The sequence below is a fragment of the Brettanomyces nanus genome, chromosome 4 (assembly GCF_011074865.1).
Source record: "Brettanomyces nanus chromosome 4, complete sequence".
In the NCBI taxonomy this organism is placed as follows: domain Eukaryota; kingdom Fungi; phylum Ascomycota; class Pichiomycetes; order Pichiales; family Pichiaceae; genus Brettanomyces; species Brettanomyces nanus.
Genome location: NC_052377.1, coordinates 2,042,666 through 2,059,009, shown reverse-complemented (window position 1 = coordinate 2,059,009; position 16,344 = coordinate 2,042,666). Strand labels below are relative to the sequence as shown.

Below are 16,344 nucleotides of genomic sequence, written 5' to 3'. Positions count from 1 at the left end.
CTCATATCTTACTACAATTCGTCTCTAGAGGGAACTTGCACGGCATCATCAAAGTTGATTGTAGGTTCAGGCTGTTGAGGAATACTCACAACTGCAGCAGGTGGCTCCTCTGCAGGATAGATCTTACAATCGTAATCCCATCCACGCAACCATTTGGAAGACTCACACTTGACAAATGTCCAAGTGTTTGCATACATCAATGGATCTCTCTGGAAGAAGGAATACACGGCAGCGGCAAGCAAAGCAGAGAAGAAAGCATAACTCAAATATCGATTACGCTTGAAAAGATACGAATGAATCATTTCAAGTGTCTGTCCTAGTGCTAGAATGCCAAAGTATAAAGCAGGAAGATAGTGATGCATGAACATCTGCCTTCCCATTAGGAAAGATGGGAAGTAATGGATGAACCATCCAAGGACAAACTCAAACGTGCAAATGTTAAAGTTAAACAAGACTGAATTGTTTCCCACAGACGAGCCGTATTGCCAGCGAATGATCTGCACAACAACGTATAACGCAAATGGAAGGAAGATAAACGAGGCAATCCACCAAACGACAGGGTTTCCAAGAAGATAGACCTGTGTGTGTTCACCCTTCCAGTATGAAATACCACGAAGAAGAGAAGGCCAACTGTGTGGCTGCGATTCGTACACGTGATGCTGAGTAAGTCCGCTATTGACTTTCCACATCACCTTGTTAAGCTCCACCAACTTCTTCCAAAAGCCAGGAGCCGAGTAGGAGACGGTTTCAGCCTTTCTTTGGCTAAGATAGATGTTTTGGTTCTGCTCGATATACCAGTAACTGAGAGACTCGATACCAGATTTGGCACAGGTGACTTCATTCTGCTCGAATCCCCATTTAGGTAAACGAGTGTCATGGGAGAAAAGATAACAACCGGTCATGGCATGGTGTAATCTAAACACAGTATCAATAGCTCTGACGCGTTCTTGAGCAATGCCAGGAACAGACTTGTCCTTGACAATTTCCACGATAAAGTCGTCATTTGGATCACCATCAAAGCCCTCATATCCATAACAGGAGGCCTCATTCTGCCAATCGGAACCGGAAACAACCGGACGAATGTCGTGAGAATGAACACGACGAGAAGTCATCATATGTTTTAATCTGATCTTGGTACCATCCAAAATAGGAACAAACTTTAAGGGTTCACTGCTATCATTGTAGAGTTCAAGGGTCCACTTATTGTTATCGTCAATATATGGATACAAGGTAACTTGCTGCTGATTAGAGCCACCTTCATATAAATGATCATGGGAATGCAAGTAACCCTCCGGGGAGGATAAATGCTTGAATGTAACGATGGACGAAACGCCTACATCTGCATAAGTAGACTTGGGCACGCTAGTATCGTCGAAAGTAGAACGGAATGGTGACGAGAGAAACGAGGCACCATCTCCCTCGTGTGTAAGAATGTGAAAATGAACATAGAAAGAGGACAAATAGATGGCAGCAGTAGTGCCCAAAATGACAAAGAATCTAAGCAATGCCTGATTCACGACACTCTTAGCAGAGACATTGAGATCACCGATGACAAACCAAAGACGAATAGCAGTACAAACGCCGATCCAAGCAACAGTGAAAAGACCGACCCACTTAGAAGAAACTGCACAGCCAAGACAGATACCGGTGGAAATCAGAGCCTTATACCATTTCAAAGAGAAAGGTTTACAAGCCTCGAGTTTTAAGTAGGAATAGGTGGCAGCTGCAATGAAGAAGAGAAGAGGAGAATCGAGAAGAATGTACCTATCGATGGTGGCATTAGCACTTTCGAAAATAAGCAATAACGACGTGACAAAGCAAACCACAGGCTTGCAACCAGTGGCTCTTAACGATAGATACATAAGAACAACAGTACCAACACCAGCAAAGGCAGCGAACTGACGCATCAACACGTAAGGAACATTAGACGGATAAACGTTACCAATTTTCTCAAACGTGAAGTCTCCATTGAAACCTCCTAAAAATGCAATCATAGCATAGAGTAGCTTGGCCAATGGAGGATGAACGTCCATGAAAAAATTACCCTTGATATACTTTGAAGCAAAGCCACCGAAGTGAACCTCATCAAAGACCACTTGATTGGGTGTTTGCAAGTTTCTGGTACGGACGAAAAGAGCCACCAACGTCAAACAAAGTAACAAGAGTTTTTCCTTGGTGGTGGTATTCAACCTACCCTGTGAAACCTGATCGGAAAGCTGAGACAACGGGAATTCCCGTAATGATCCCTTTTCATAGATCAACTCGGTGGTAGAGTCATGATCTAAATCTACCACATTGATCTCTGACTTTCTCGAGCTTTTCTTCACCATTGAGTATCTGGAAGCAACCACTAATAGATCAATTCAATCGATTAACTTTTTCATCTTGTTGAGGTGTCAACTTGGACTTTTCAGGAAAAATTTAATTGAGGAGACAACGCGTGTCGTCGTCTTTCTGGGTCGATCGTCCAGACTATATTCTAGAAGTACATTACATTAGTTAGACATCAGTATTCTATGAACTCTAACTCCTTTATTACCTCCTAAACTTCTTGAGAGGATCCACCTTCTTTCCACCTTCTTTTCTTCTTCTCTTCTTACTGGTTTTTCCATTGCTTTTGTTGAAAGGAATAAATGTAATCTTTTTTGGATCCAGTCTAACTGCTTTAGGTAAGAGATAATCGGGAACATCCTGAAGATTCCGGTCACTTCTCACTTTAGAAACCGCTTTATCATGCCTCAATGTAGCCAAGTCTTCTGGGTTCTCCTCAAAATGCCTCTTCAACTTATCAGATGTTATCAATTCCATCTTAATCTCCCTCAACCGTGCATCTCTGATGGCAGCTTTGGTCACAGACCTGAATGAATCCTCCATTCTGTATCTGAAATTATCCAACTGCTTCGTATCAAACTGGTAAGGTTGCAACTCGAATCCAAGCTTTTTCTGAGTCTTTTCAATTCTAGCCAACACCTTTTCGTCCTTCCTAGCACTGGCCAATGAAGATGCTTTATGTTTGCCCCAATCTTTGTTGTTAACAATAAACGATAAAGCGATACCTGCCTTACCTGCTCTTGCTGTACGTCCAACACGATGAACGTATGCCTTGGATGATGTTGGAAGATCAAAGTTTAAGACACATGCCACATTCTGGAAGTCGACACCTCTAGAAGCACTATATTCCGAAGGAGTCTTCGAGTTCTCTGAGTTCTTTGAATCTTTTGAATTCTTCGAGCTCTTCGAGCTCTTCGAACTCGATAAGTCCTCATCATCATAATAGTTCGAATCATCAGTAGCTATCAACAAATTGTACACATTCTTGTTGAACTGCTCAACAATATGAAGACGAGAATTCAAGGGAAGCTCCGAATTAAGAACACAGGCCCGAAGTCCAAAGTTCTGAAGATATAACTTTAACCTATAACCTCTTTCTAAGTCATTGACAAACACCAAAATCTTTCCTCGAATAAGCTTCAACTTGAGAATCACGTAGACCAACAAGAATTTATCCAATTCATTAGTTTTGATATAATATTGAGCCAATTCTTTTGAGTTATCTGCCAAATCCTGCAACTTCAAAACGGCAGGCTTACTGCAAAACTTGCTCTTGAGTTCGGCCACATCTTCATTCAACGTGGCACTCATTAGAAACATCTGCATCTCTTGTTTTAAGTTTAGGTATTTTGTGAGCTTTTCAAGATCATCACTATAACCGTAACTGACCACCAAATCAACCTCGTCGATCACCATGTATTTGAGTTGAGTTAGACTCAACTTTTTGTTCTTTTCTAACATCGTCACTAACTTCGATGGAGTTGATATAATCACTTCAGGCTGTTCGTTGACCAAAGAAACGAGTAAATCATCATCCACCGAATCACTCAAGTTGAGCAACTTCACCACCTTACCACAATAAATCGTCAACTCATTCAAGAACTCGTACACTTGCTGAGAGAGCTCTTTTGTGGGAACTAGTATAACAGCATGAATACTATGTTCTGCCTGTTCTTTGTCCTGCTGATCCTGTTGATTGGATAGTATGGATTGAACAATGGGAATACAGTAAGCTGCAGTTTTACCCGAACCCGTCGCAGCTCGGGCAATAATATCCTTCTTTTCATCTAACGAGAGCTTGATAGCCTGAGTCTGAACTAAAGTAGGATGCTCATAGCCTAATTTGATAATAGCTTGAAGAAGCCTTGGATCTAAATGGAATGACTCAAATGAAACTTCCTCATCAACGTAATCTTTAGCCACTTCCACTTTCGACATGACAGTTTGATGAACTAAAGGAAATAAGTAATGTACAAGATCAGATACTTAACTATGCATATATATATATACATATATTTTTTTTTTTTCACCCTAAAATTTTTCAAGCTCTTAGTAGATCAAATTATATAGTGTAAGTTAGTTACTCTATCTCTCCGTGAGATCAGTCTTTGGCAGAATCCTCCTTAAGGGTCACTACACGGTTCAAAATTAACTTCTCAGAAGTCGATTCCTTATCCAAACAGAAGTATCCAACTCTAACAGCCTGGAAACGAACTGTTTCGGGTCCCTTTTCCTCCTCAATAGAGAATTGAGGATCGGAAAATGGCATGTTATAAGGTGATCTTTCTTTGACCTCTTCGAAAGCAGGCTCCAAGAGAGCCCCTTTGATGACCTCCTCAGAGTCTTTATTAATGTCGGCCAAAAACCCAGCTGGATTGGAGGCAGGATTCTCCGACTTGAAGAGCTGATTGTAAATCCTCACTTCTGACACTTTGACCGGAGATTTCTGCTTTTCGGAAATTGGAATCCATTGGATGTATGCCTTTGGCTTTGTAGAATCGTTCAAGTACTCAGCATGAATTGTCACGGGAGTTCCATTGACGTCTCTTTCAACAGATTTCACCGAGATAGTGTGCTTGATTCTCATAAGACCAACCGGCTGTTCTGGACACCAACGGAAATATCCCTTGGATTTCTCATCTCTGTAATCAGACGAATCAATGTAGAATTCCTTGGTAAGAGAAAGCTTGTGCACTCCGAAGGTATCGTTACCTGGCTTGTAAGGGATCTCGGTTACTTCTTCAAAGTCATCTTCCACATTATCAAGAACAACTTTAATAGGCTCAACAATCATCATAAGACGTGGAGTAGTATAGTTAAGATAATCCCTAACAGAACTCTCGAAACGAGCCACCTGTATGTTTGTAGTAGAAGTAGTAACACCCAAAGTGTTGATAAACGTCAAAATGGCACCAGGAGGAACACCACGTCTTCTCAAAGATTCCAAAGTGTAAAGTCTTGGATCGTCCCACGAGCGAACGTAATGACCCGACACGAGTTTGGCGATCTTTCTCTTGGACATAATGGTTCCCGTAATATTCAACCTACCATACTCTCTCTGAGGAGGCCTGTAAACGTGAAGACAATCACACAACCACTCATAACTCTGACGACTCATGATGAATTCGGTGGTACATAGGGAATGTGTAATGTTCTCAAAAGAATCTACTAGACAGTGAGTGAAGTCATATGTCGGATAGATCTTCCACTTATCTCCAGTACGGAAATGGGGCTTATTAAGTACTCTATAGGCCACCAAATCCCACATCTGAGGAGAAGGAGAGTCGAGATCCTGCTTCATACGAAGTGTGGCCTCTTCTGGTTGATATAATCCATCTCTCATCTTTCTGAACTCCTTGAGAGACTCTTCTGCAGGCCTGTTTCTCCATGGAGATGGAACTCTTTTACCACCAGGGGTTCCGTCTTCCTTAATACCACGCTGCTGTTTCACCTGTTCAGGTGTAGAATGATCAACGTAACCATAACCGGTCTCAATAAGCTTTTCAGCCAACTCATAAAGTCTATCGAAATAGTCAGAAGAATAGGTCACCTTCCATGGTTCATAACCAAGCCACTTGACACATCTCTTAATGGAATCAAAGTAAACTTGATCTTCTGCCTCGGGATTTGTATCATCAAATCTCAAGTAACAATGACCTCCATGGAACTTGGCAAATCCGAAGTTCACCATAATGGCCTTAGAGTGACCAATATGAAGGAATCCATTGGGTTCAGGAGGAAATCTGGTGTAAACATGACCACTAATAAACTTTTGGTGACCTTCCATGACATCATCCCACTTCTGGGGCTCTTCTCCCGCCTTATGAAGGTCTCCAAGAAATCCTTCTTCAAACATATTGTGAGGTTTATCAACTTTCAAGTGAGCAGTCTTCCTAACATCAGAACCGGCCTGCTTCTTTTTCTTCTTCTGCTTCTTCATAACATCTCTCTCATCTTTGGGTCCCAAATATTCAAGGAGAAAAGTGTCAATGGTGGGCTTGAAAAGAGAGGGAGATGCCCATTTTAGCGAGTCAATCGCCTTGACATGAGCGAAGATAGCAGGAACTGCACGGTACCTGGCCTCCATAACCTCAGCCTTATGCTCTTTGAAGTATTCGCTAATCTCCTTCTTGACGTCTTGAGCGGAAATCTCAACTCCAGCACCAGAGGCCTTCTCAAATTGAGCTAAATCAAAATCCTTATCTTGTTGGCCCTTAACATACTTAAAGCCTTCACTGACTTGCAAGTTTGTCTTCAACTTACCTTCAACAATGTAATCAACAAGATTCTTAATGTTCTCATAATGCTTTCCCTTCATCAATGTGGCTAAGTTGTGAAGTAACGAATCAGTGGACTTATCGAGACTCTTTGCACTTCCCTCCTCAGCCTGACCTGATAGCTTCACAACTTCTCCTAAGGATTGAGAAATCTTACTGTTTTTAAGAATCTCTTTGATTCGCTTATCATCGAAACCAACTTTCGAAAACAGCTCCACGAGCTTGTCTTCTGAGAATGTCGACATTATCTTAGGTGGATGAAGAAGATAAAAGTGTTATCTGTTAGCCAAACTGTTCGTTCGACAAATTTTTTTTCCAGTGTGACTGAGTCTCGAGGAACTCCATACAAATTTACTAAGCAGGCGAAAAATAGGAAATGAAACCACCTAAACCAGAATATATTATAGTGTACAACGACAAAGACACAACCTTGAGGAAGAATAAAGAACAAAAAGAATGCGGAATTAAGTAGATCGGATAAGATTAATGATTGAAAGATGCATAGTAGCAAAGGGAGGATCAAAGTGGAATATACACTCGATGGTATGAATTAATCTAGCCTAAGCAAAAAGACGACAATTCATTAGTAACTTCATGCAAATTGACGGGATTCTTCTTGTAGTTCCATGGGTTAACACTGTTATTGGCAGCACCAGGACTACCGGATCCGTAGAAACAGAAATTTTTGACAATCTGGTTGTAATCATAATAATCATCGACATCTTCAAAGCCTTGAGATCTCAAACTTGGTGATGGAGCGGCTGATTTCGATGCCGATGATGGTCTTTTGACATTAAAACGTCTAGCAGGAACGGGTGCTGGAGACTTTATCAAATTGAACGAACTACCAGCACTGCTAGGTCTTGATGCTAGTGTAGGCAAAGAGGACTCCGATCTGATTTTCTTCATCAAATAGTTTCGGGAGTTCTTTGGATGGAATACAAACTTGCGAGACGTTTGGAACGAGTCGTTGAAGTTGTTGTTTTCCTTGAGTCGGAAACCAAAGTCATCCAAATCAAGAGGAGACGGATTTTTGTGGGATATTGATGGGTCATTCGAATCTATATCTTTATGACTATTGTGATTGTGGCTTTTCTCTTGATGATGACCACGTTTCTTTAATAGAACATTGAAGTTCTTACCAGAATTATTATCCCAATAAGTATGTCCATCGACAACAAACTCAACACAGAACTTAATACCTACCATAGGTTTGAAGCTGCATAGAGAGTCGAGCTTGATGATGAAGGAGAATTTATCGTAATTTGATCCAAAGTCAGAATACCTGAAAATGTGATTCGACGAAATGTAATTTGTACCCTCAATCTCCACATAACTCTTCCAATCGTCCGTCGTTAGCCTGATGATGATCTTCTTCTCGTAAGCTATATTTTTGACAAAGATAAAGCCGATTAAAGCAGTTTTGAAAGAGTTAAGCTTGATACTCTCCAGAATAACGGGAGAACCTGCAGCTAAACGTGCAAAGTTCAAGGACCCTACAGTAGGAGGACAATCATTCTTGAGGAGTTCCCAGCACTCGTCATCATCGTCAGCAGGTTTAGTATCTTTATCGTCATCTTCATCCGAGGAACTAGACGAAGAAAAATCCCAGTCCCAGACCGGTTTTAGAGAACGAGGTGAACTGACAGGAGATCCATATTGAGACACAGCTGTTGGCTTTTCAGTCTTATGGAAGAATTTAACATCCTCCAAATGCGTGGAAAATCTGACGGACTTTGTGTTTGGCATTGAGTTTGATCTCGTTAGAGACGGAAGTTTCAACGAAGACTTAACGAGCTTTCCCGATCTCTTTCTAACAAGATTTGACGGTTGAGTAGAAGAGGACATATCAACTTCTTGGACGGACTCTCGAATGGACTCTCGAACAGACTCTGGAACTATAGAAGTGGCTTCATTATGATCCTGAGAAACCACTGTTCTACTCTCTTCATCGTCACCAACAATGGTACGGTTATCCAATTGCTGAGTAGAAGATCTGACCAGATCAGTAGAAATAGAAACCATTGAATAATTGTGCTCAGTAACAGGCTCTCGCTGTTGTAATGTTTCATATGAATCAGAACTGGAGATTGAAGATAATGGAGTAGACACTGAGAAGTCCTCAGGTGAACAGGAACCAGAAGTACACGAGAAAGAATCCGGAGAACTTCTAAGGGCACCAATAGAAGATTTAGCGGTACGAACCATGATAGGGTTAGTGACCAAACCAACTACTTCAGCACGTTTATTATGTTCACCACCATGTCCACTACGTGCGCTATGTTCATTTTGTCCATTTTGTCCATTTTGTCCATTTTGTCCATTTTGTGCACTTTGTCCACCATCTTCCAGCTTGAGCCGATCATTCAGATAAGCCAAGTTGTTGGTTGTGAGAGGAGCCGTATCGAACGACCTCGGTCCTAAGTAAGGCATGATGATCGCTAGGGGCAAGCAAAGGATATACTAAAAGTATGACTTTAGCCTTTGTTTCTGGCGCGTCTATCAATGAATGCAACCAGGTAAACTTCCCCTTTTAATACTATTCAGCGGGAATAATAACGTCAACGGTGTATAAAATAGAAAAAGAGAAGACTAGAATAGAACAGACAAAGCTTTTCGCTTCCCATTTTCCTTCAAGTGCAACAATGTAGATATATATATATATACATATATTTAAAATATACACATAGAGGGATGCGGCAAAAGAGGGGGACGGGGACGAGGAAGCGCAGGAAGTCACAGATAAGGCGCCGGCGCATTAAAATTTTTTTTGCAGCCTTGTAAAAATCAGTACACTTTGGCTTTCCAGCCGCATCATGAATTCTCTCTGGCTCTGATTCCAAATAATTCTTTGCGGGAAAAAAAAGGGGAAGGAAAAGAAAAGATGCGACAGCCGCTTCATGTTGGGAACCAACACATCATGGATGAGCACCAGGTGGGGCAGTGAACACACAATATTGGACAGGTGTAGTTTTTTAATCGCGGGGAAATGACTTTTGCATAATGCTGATGCGATGGTTTGATGCTCTGAGGTAATCATTATCTAACCTTTTTACGTCTTTTCATAGTTACCCGTGTTCCGTGACGGGCTCCTGTCAGGGGCCTACCGGTATCTCAATAAAGTCGATCTCAATTTCAACTTTCGATCTCTGCATTTGCATTGACTTTTACTTTGTATTTACATTCGGACTTGCGTTCGGAATTGCATTCGGATTTGCGTTTGGATCTGGGTTTTGGATTCGGTTTTGGATTCGGTTTTGGATTCGGTTTTGGATTCAGTTTCGGCGTTTCTTTTCGTTTTTCTTTCTTTCTTTCTGTATTTTTTATTTTATTTCTTTTTGTCTTGAAAATTCACATTTCTTTTCCGCTTGTCACGACTAAAGATTCCGTTTTACTCCAGATACATGATTGTCAAAAACGAAATATTCCTCGGAGTTCGTTCAACAGTCCAACAATTTATCTAGTTAGCTAGCATCCTAATAGTTTCCTAACTCCATCTTCTTCACCATCGCCTCTGCTCCTCATGTCCCCTGGTAGATCTGATACTGCCTCGCGCTCTCTTTACCTCGCAATTCCAAATTCGTAAAATACCTCAATCATTTGTCCAAATTGGGAAGGATCCTCGCCTTTCCTGAAAAAATCGGATGATTTCGGTGCAACCAAAATTCCGCCCGATTCCGCTGCCTCAACCGAAACCGAGGATCAAAACCAAATACCGATCAACTCGTCACTCACCTTCTCTTAAAGTAAATAACTATCTCAACAATCCTTCTATATAGTGCCTGCTTCTTATCAACAACCCTCTAATCTTTTCATCATTTACTTGTCTAATTTTGATCCTATCTGACTTTCCCCAAAACTGCGAAGTCTCTGGGGTCTCGGTTAAGGGAAACCTCTAATCCGATAACTGCGCCACCAACATTATTTTTTTTTTTTGCGCAGCCATTCACAATGGCTGCAGTCTTTTTTCCACACTAATCATTTGATCCATAATTGAGTCGATTCCATCACCCATATCCTCTTTTTAGACAAAATTCATTGGTATCAGCCTCATTCAAAAACAGTTCTTTGTTTTTTCAACTTGCAATACAGTTGCTCTCTGCTCCCTCTGATCACTGCGATCTTCCTAATTTAGTCTCTTTTTTTTACCAGCCACTCTGAAAAAAATAATTCGCGCTCCGAATCGGGAAGAATACCTACCAAGCGGATTCAGTTAAGTCCCTACTTGGCCTTAGGTTAATACGTTATTAATGTCCAGCAACTTGGGTTATTTTCCAGTAATAGACATATCCACTTAGATGTTCTTTTATTGATAAATTTCTTTATTCCCTTGTTACTTTTTTTCTAGCCATTCCTGTTCTTTTGTATTTAACTGTATTTTTTTTCTTTCTCTTGACTGTACTTCTCTTACTCTCCTGAAAACCCTTAATTTCCTTCTTTACTGCTCCTCTTAATGTTTCAAAACTCAATCATTATACTCGAATAGTCGCTTCTTGTCTCTTATTCTCCTTTAAAAATGATTTTCCCCAAAAAGGAAATTTACTCAGACCAGCCTCAAGGACTTTCTTCGGACAATCGTATCAACTCCCTATATATTTTTGAATCAGCCATCATGTACATCTCAAATGAAATATATGATTGGACGCAATCAGCCTTTTGGGACTGAGCCCTATTGTTATAAAGACCCTATTACAGCTCAACGAGACTTAATTATCTGTCCTAGGAAATTCCAATAACCTAGCCATCTCATATTACTATCATTTATATAAACTCCCATATTGCTACACACACTATACTCTAACTCAAAAATACCCTGATATGAAGTTGATTCTTTACCCTCCCTATTTGTTTTGCATCTAGACGTTTACCTATACTTTTGATACCATCAATTTCTCTCTCAATTTCTGCAAAGCTGTTTAGCTAGTTCACTTCAGTCATTTCTTGTCAACCAGAATCCAACTTAGTCCTTCATTTCGTCGATAAAGATGCAACTTCAAAAACTTTTATTACTAGGATCATTACTCTCTAGTTCCTTTGCTGCTCCTGTTGAGGAGAGAAAACGGTTTTCTTCTGTTGAAGAAGAAGATTCGTCGTCCTCTTCAGTTTTTCCCGTCTTCCATCTTTTGAATGATGAAAGCGGAAAAGAGACTGGCTTTCTAAGGAGAAGAGATTTGGATACCGCTAACTTACCAGACGGCGCAGAACATAAAACCGTTACTACTTCGGTCAATGGCCAATATGGAACCTATTTGGAAGTAGTTTATACTTCAACAATCAGACCTGCTTCTACTTATGTTGTTACTACTACCATCTATTCTACGAAGACTTTACAGGATGGACAGGTTACTACTATTACATCTGTTGCCGGATCGACGACCACTCAGTCTGCTATTTATGCAACAGAAGCAGCTCAAGACACTGAGGATGACTCAACTACACCTTCAGCTACTTCTTCTCTTGCACAAGAGACTGGCGATGATAGTGCTACGGAAACCAACAACGCAGCTACAACTGTCACTGCTGAGTCTTCATCATCATCGAGCTCCGTTAGCCATGCATCAACCTCATTGAGTGTTTCATTTGCTTCAAACACTGACAGTGCCTCATATACTGCATATTACACCGAAACCGTCGATGATGGAACCTGTATCGTATATTACGCAGAAGACGATGAAACAGCTTCCTACAGTGACGAGGATCCTTACACCACCGTAACATTGACTTCTGTAGTTGCCACTGTCACAATGACTCAAGATTAATTGTATCGTGCCAGAATAAGGACAATCTTTTCTTCTTCTTCTTCTTCTTCTTCTTCTCCTTCTTTCTTTCGTCTGTAGTTTACCTTATCTATGTTATATTAATGGAAATATAAAATATGAAAAGACCATGTAGGTATATCTCCCAATTAGGAAACTTAAACTGAAAAAAAAGGAATCACGAAAACGCTGGAGGATAAATAATTACTCTTTTAGGAAATAAACGCGCTTTCTCACAATTTTTCTTCTTTGATCTCTCAAATTTCACTCTATTAGACTAGTTTTTTGAATCAGTGTATTGGTTTGCTTCTCTATTATTACAGTTACTTTTATAACCAGAACCAACATAAGGCCACAACAGGTCCATTCTTTCATTTACCTTATTATTTTGCGATGCAAAACCCAAACAGCTCTCCTTCAGAGTATAAAGAATATGACGGTGTTGAAGAAGTGGCTCAAGTAGCCCAGACAACCTCTACACCGCTTTTAAACGAGTTCACAACTACAAAGTACCATGATCTGGATCTTGAATTTGAGAAATTCAACGGTTCCGTTTCCGACTTTGCCGATCTTCCTCAATCTCAAGTCTACTTGGACGACTCTATTCAGACAAATGAACCCGGTCCTGGATTTGACAATACGACAATTTCCAAGGTTTCGGAAGACGGCAATGATTATAACCTGGAGAATATTGCTCCTGGTGTTCCTAAGTTGACCATAATGAAGAACCGTGGAGACCCAACTATTGATTCCTCTTTGATAACGGAAGAACCGTCAGTGGTAGACTTTTCTAAACTGAACTCTTATAGGCGGATCTCGTCGCTTCTCACAGTTAAAAAGACATCGGAAACAGAGACTAAACAGGCTGTCAAATTACATCAGCTCAACAAATCAATGAGAAAACTCAGTACCAAGATCCACAAACTTGAGCGTGAGATCGACGTAGTTGATCAACTTATACCTGAGACGTACGATGGCTCAGCATTGTCACAGTCTCTACAGTATAAGAAATTGAATTTTGCACGTGGAAAGTTGGAAGATAAATGCGAAGCACTGAAGAAGAAGAGATACGAGATGTCCATTCTAGTGAATACCAAGTACAAGAATTTCTATGGTTACAACGGTGCAGATAGAGCCCAGTACTGGGTCTCTAATGTAGTGAGGGATTAAGTTAAGTTATATAACGAAACAAATTAAATAATAGGCGCAAATCGATCAAAAACATTGGATCAGCAATTCGAATACATATTCTTATTGACAATCTTACCCTGCCAACTGTACAGTTTGGACATATCAACATGTGATTTACGGCCTGCCGTTTCACTAAAGATATTACAACCGTATTTCATCGCATAGGGTGGAGTATACAAGTGAAGACTGACAGCCGGCTCCTTTCCCTTGTTCGTGACTCGATGAACTCCAATATGGTCATTGATGTAACGACTCTGATTGACGTACATCAAGTGCTTGTCAAAGCATTGCATCTTTTTGGGCTTTTCGGGCTCCTGGGTGCTTTCTGAATCAGAGTTATCAAACAACTCCTCTTGCAGAGTCCCCTTAAGAATCTTCATCACGCAATGTGCTCCGGCATGATCATGAATGGCAGAGCCTTTACCCGGGTTCCACACAAGAATTAATAAATTGGCGTTATCACCGAAGTTCACCACGCCATTTCTGGTGTAGCCTCTGGAACTCTCCCGTAGAGCACATTTGGACCAGTCATCTTCGTTGGATTGGTATCTATCCATTAGCGCTTGAATTTGTACATGGTCAATGTTCGAGACATCGAGATGCTGAGAAACGTTCAAAATCTCACCCAGTTTGGCCACAAGTTCATCGAAACTGAGCTGCTCGTTGACGTCACAGGTTCTTGCAATTACGCTGCTATGAGCTTCTTGAGTAATAGTCATCCTTAATCTTCTTATCGTGTCTATCGCAAAATAAATAGTGGCTTCCAAAACCCTGTTTTAAATAGTGCCGCTCTCGCTTTGTAAAGCTCTCTGAAGGCAACCAATTCCCTCAAACTCGGGTTATGATTCAGTATGGCATTATTTCGGGTTTTGAATACATCCCGACACCGGTCAGAGGTACCTCAATTGTCCAGGATCCGACTCAAAGCTTGATTACTTCCGCTTGATCTTCCTATAGAGAATCCTGTAAAACTTGAGATCTTTCCGCATTCAGCGAATCACTCTTGCATCGTAAACTGCACGATTTCCCTTGATCTGAACCATTTAGAGCCAATCATTTACTTTTCAAGTACTTCCTCAAGCCACAGTTCTTACCAAATATCATGTGACCAGACTCAGATTTTCTTTGCACAGCCACATGTAGCTAGCACATACATTTATTCCTTTTGTGCTGCACCGCCACATATGAAACCCTTTAGTCCAAAAAAATTTTAGTGTCTCGCTATTTTCCCTTTTCTTTCTAACCTTTGTTACTCTTTTTCTCTTCTATTATCAATCAATTAGTGTAAGTATCCCATTCAAATGCAAGTATGGATGATTATTCACGTGATGACATAACTTTAAGTGTGGCTTGAAACTGAGCTCGAAATTGTTTTCCCTTTCGGTCCATGTAAGCACCAATTGACTACAACGGTATCTGATCCAATCATTCAACTAGCTGACGAGTATATTAGCAATTTTTTTTACTAACAGTCCAAGATTTCAATGAATTAGTCATATTTTGATTCATGTCAACAAAAAACAGTCGTGAATCTCTCAACAAATTCACCAAACCTCTTCCAATAGAGATCATTCAATTACCACCTGTTTATCCAGGGAACCCCATCTCTTGGCTGATAGCAACCTGTTCTTTCATTGGTCAGTTGATTGTTAAACAAAGCAGGAAAATTACTGTTCTTTACAATCAGGATGAATTTTGCTTCAAAGTAACTGACAAGGAGGACATGGACTACCTCTGGAAATCTGGCTTCTATGGTAAGGGATCCCTCTCAAGATCTGAGCCGACATGGCAGACTCGTGCTCAAAAGCGGATTTTAGGTGTGGAGAAAACAGAGACTACCAGTGAAGAAATTGTTCGATACAGAAGACAGCTTAGAAACGATTATAAGCAAAAAAGGAACAAGATGTTGGCTTTAGAGCGTCAGTACAAACTTCAGGGTGACTCTGAGAAGCTGAAACAATTAGAGGTGGTTCGCCAGAAGTTGAGTGAGCAACGTGATATGATTAGTCATTCCCGTCCTCCGGAGAGAAAAGATATCGAGCCTCAAGAATTGAGACCCGAAGATCGTGAATTGATCATAGATTCGAAGCATATCAAAAATATCGAGTATATGGAACTCACAGCATGCGAGGTACTCTTTCTCTTATACATGGGAGCTATTAAAGTTGATAGTCCTGACACTGGGAAACAGTTTACAACTATCCAGCTTTTGAGGTATTTGGTGAATATGTTTGGAGCCGTTGAAGCTGATAATATGTTTCTCATTCAATTCGCTGTTTACTTTCATTACAAATCGCTTGGATGGTGCGTGAAATCTGGACTCAAGTTCTCTTCAGATTTTGTTCTATATCAACGAGGACCTCCATTCCATCATGCAGCATTTGCCGTCACGATCTTGAAGAACTCTTCCATAAATGCGTTGAAGAACTGGACTCATTTTGGATCTATCTTTAGAGTTGTTTCGGCAGTTAAGAAAACAATGGTTCTATGCTACATTGATACACCAACGAGCAATCAGTTAGTAGACTTGTGGAAAACATTAGACGATAACGATAATGAGGGCCTAATCAATTTGGTCAACATGTATTCCATAAGAGAAATCATCTACAAAAGATGGACACCGAACAGAACTAGACTATAGCACTAGTAGATGTTACACACTTTGCTAAATAATATAATGACTTTTATAAACCTTTCCACGCTTTCTCAACCCAATTGCAGTCTCTAATCTCACCTTTAAACTCATCCAAGTCTCTCTTATCGACTTTCGATATACACACATAGTTCTT

The 16,344-nt window shown here is 40.5% G+C and overlaps 8 protein-coding genes across 8 annotated transcripts; 3 read left to right on the top strand and 5 right to left on the bottom strand.

The window, feature by feature from the left end:
- Window positions 1-11: 11 nt before the first annotated feature.
- Window positions 12-2,330, bottom strand: FOA43_004218 (uncharacterized protein; the record flags this gene model as incomplete). Its single annotated transcript, XM_038924461.1, has 1 exon — window positions 12-2,330. The coding sequence occupies one exon, from the start codon at window positions 2,328-2,330 to the stop codon at window positions 12-14; it is 2,319 nt and encodes a 772-aa protein (XP_038780389.1).
- A 205-nt stretch (window positions 2,331-2,535) lies between these two features.
- On the bottom strand, window positions 2,536-4,269 carry FOA43_004217 (uncharacterized protein; the record flags this gene model as incomplete). The annotated part of the gene is made up of 1 exon (XM_038924460.1): window positions 2,536-4,269. One exon carries the CDS (start codon window positions 4,267-4,269, stop codon window positions 2,536-2,538), a length of 1,734 nt encoding a protein of 577 aa, XP_038780388.1.
- A 163-nt stretch (window positions 4,270-4,432) lies between these two features.
- FOA43_004216 (uncharacterized protein) lies at window positions 4,433-6,853 on the bottom strand (the record flags this gene model as incomplete). Its single annotated transcript, XM_038924459.1, has 1 exon — window positions 4,433-6,853. One exon carries the CDS (start codon window positions 6,851-6,853, stop codon window positions 4,433-4,435), a length of 2,421 nt encoding a protein of 806 aa, XP_038780387.1.
- A 310-nt stretch (window positions 6,854-7,163) lies between these two features.
- FOA43_004215 (uncharacterized protein) lies at window positions 7,164-9,041 on the bottom strand (the record flags this gene model as incomplete). Its single annotated transcript, XM_038924458.1, has 1 exon — window positions 7,164-9,041. The coding sequence occupies one exon, from the start codon at window positions 9,039-9,041 to the stop codon at window positions 7,164-7,166; it is 1,878 nt and encodes a 625-aa protein (XP_038780386.1).
- Window positions 9,042-11,593: 2,552 nt separating this feature from the next.
- FOA43_004214 (uncharacterized protein) lies at window positions 11,594-12,367 on the top strand (the record flags this gene model as incomplete). Its single annotated transcript, XM_038924457.1, has 1 exon — window positions 11,594-12,367. The coding sequence occupies one exon, from the start codon at window positions 11,594-11,596 to the stop codon at window positions 12,365-12,367; it is 774 nt and encodes a 257-aa protein (XP_038780385.1).
- A 390-nt stretch (window positions 12,368-12,757) lies between these two features.
- FOA43_004213 (uncharacterized protein) lies at window positions 12,758-13,534 on the top strand (the record flags this gene model as incomplete). The annotated part of the gene is made up of 1 exon (XM_038924456.1): window positions 12,758-13,534. The coding sequence occupies one exon, from the start codon at window positions 12,758-12,760 to the stop codon at window positions 13,532-13,534; it is 777 nt and encodes a 258-aa protein (XP_038780384.1).
- A 59-nt stretch (window positions 13,535-13,593) lies between these two features.
- FOA43_004212 (uncharacterized protein) lies at window positions 13,594-14,274 on the bottom strand (the record flags this gene model as incomplete). The annotated part of the gene is made up of 1 exon (XM_038924455.1): window positions 13,594-14,274. One exon carries the CDS (start codon window positions 14,272-14,274, stop codon window positions 13,594-13,596), a length of 681 nt encoding a protein of 226 aa, XP_038780383.1.
- Window positions 14,275-15,062: 788 nt separating this feature from the next.
- FOA43_004211 (uncharacterized protein) lies at window positions 15,063-16,196 on the top strand (the record flags this gene model as incomplete). Its single annotated transcript, XM_038924454.1, has 1 exon — window positions 15,063-16,196. One exon carries the CDS (start codon window positions 15,063-15,065, stop codon window positions 16,194-16,196), a length of 1,134 nt encoding a protein of 377 aa, XP_038780382.1.
- Between the last annotated feature and the right edge of the window lie 148 nt (window positions 16,197-16,344).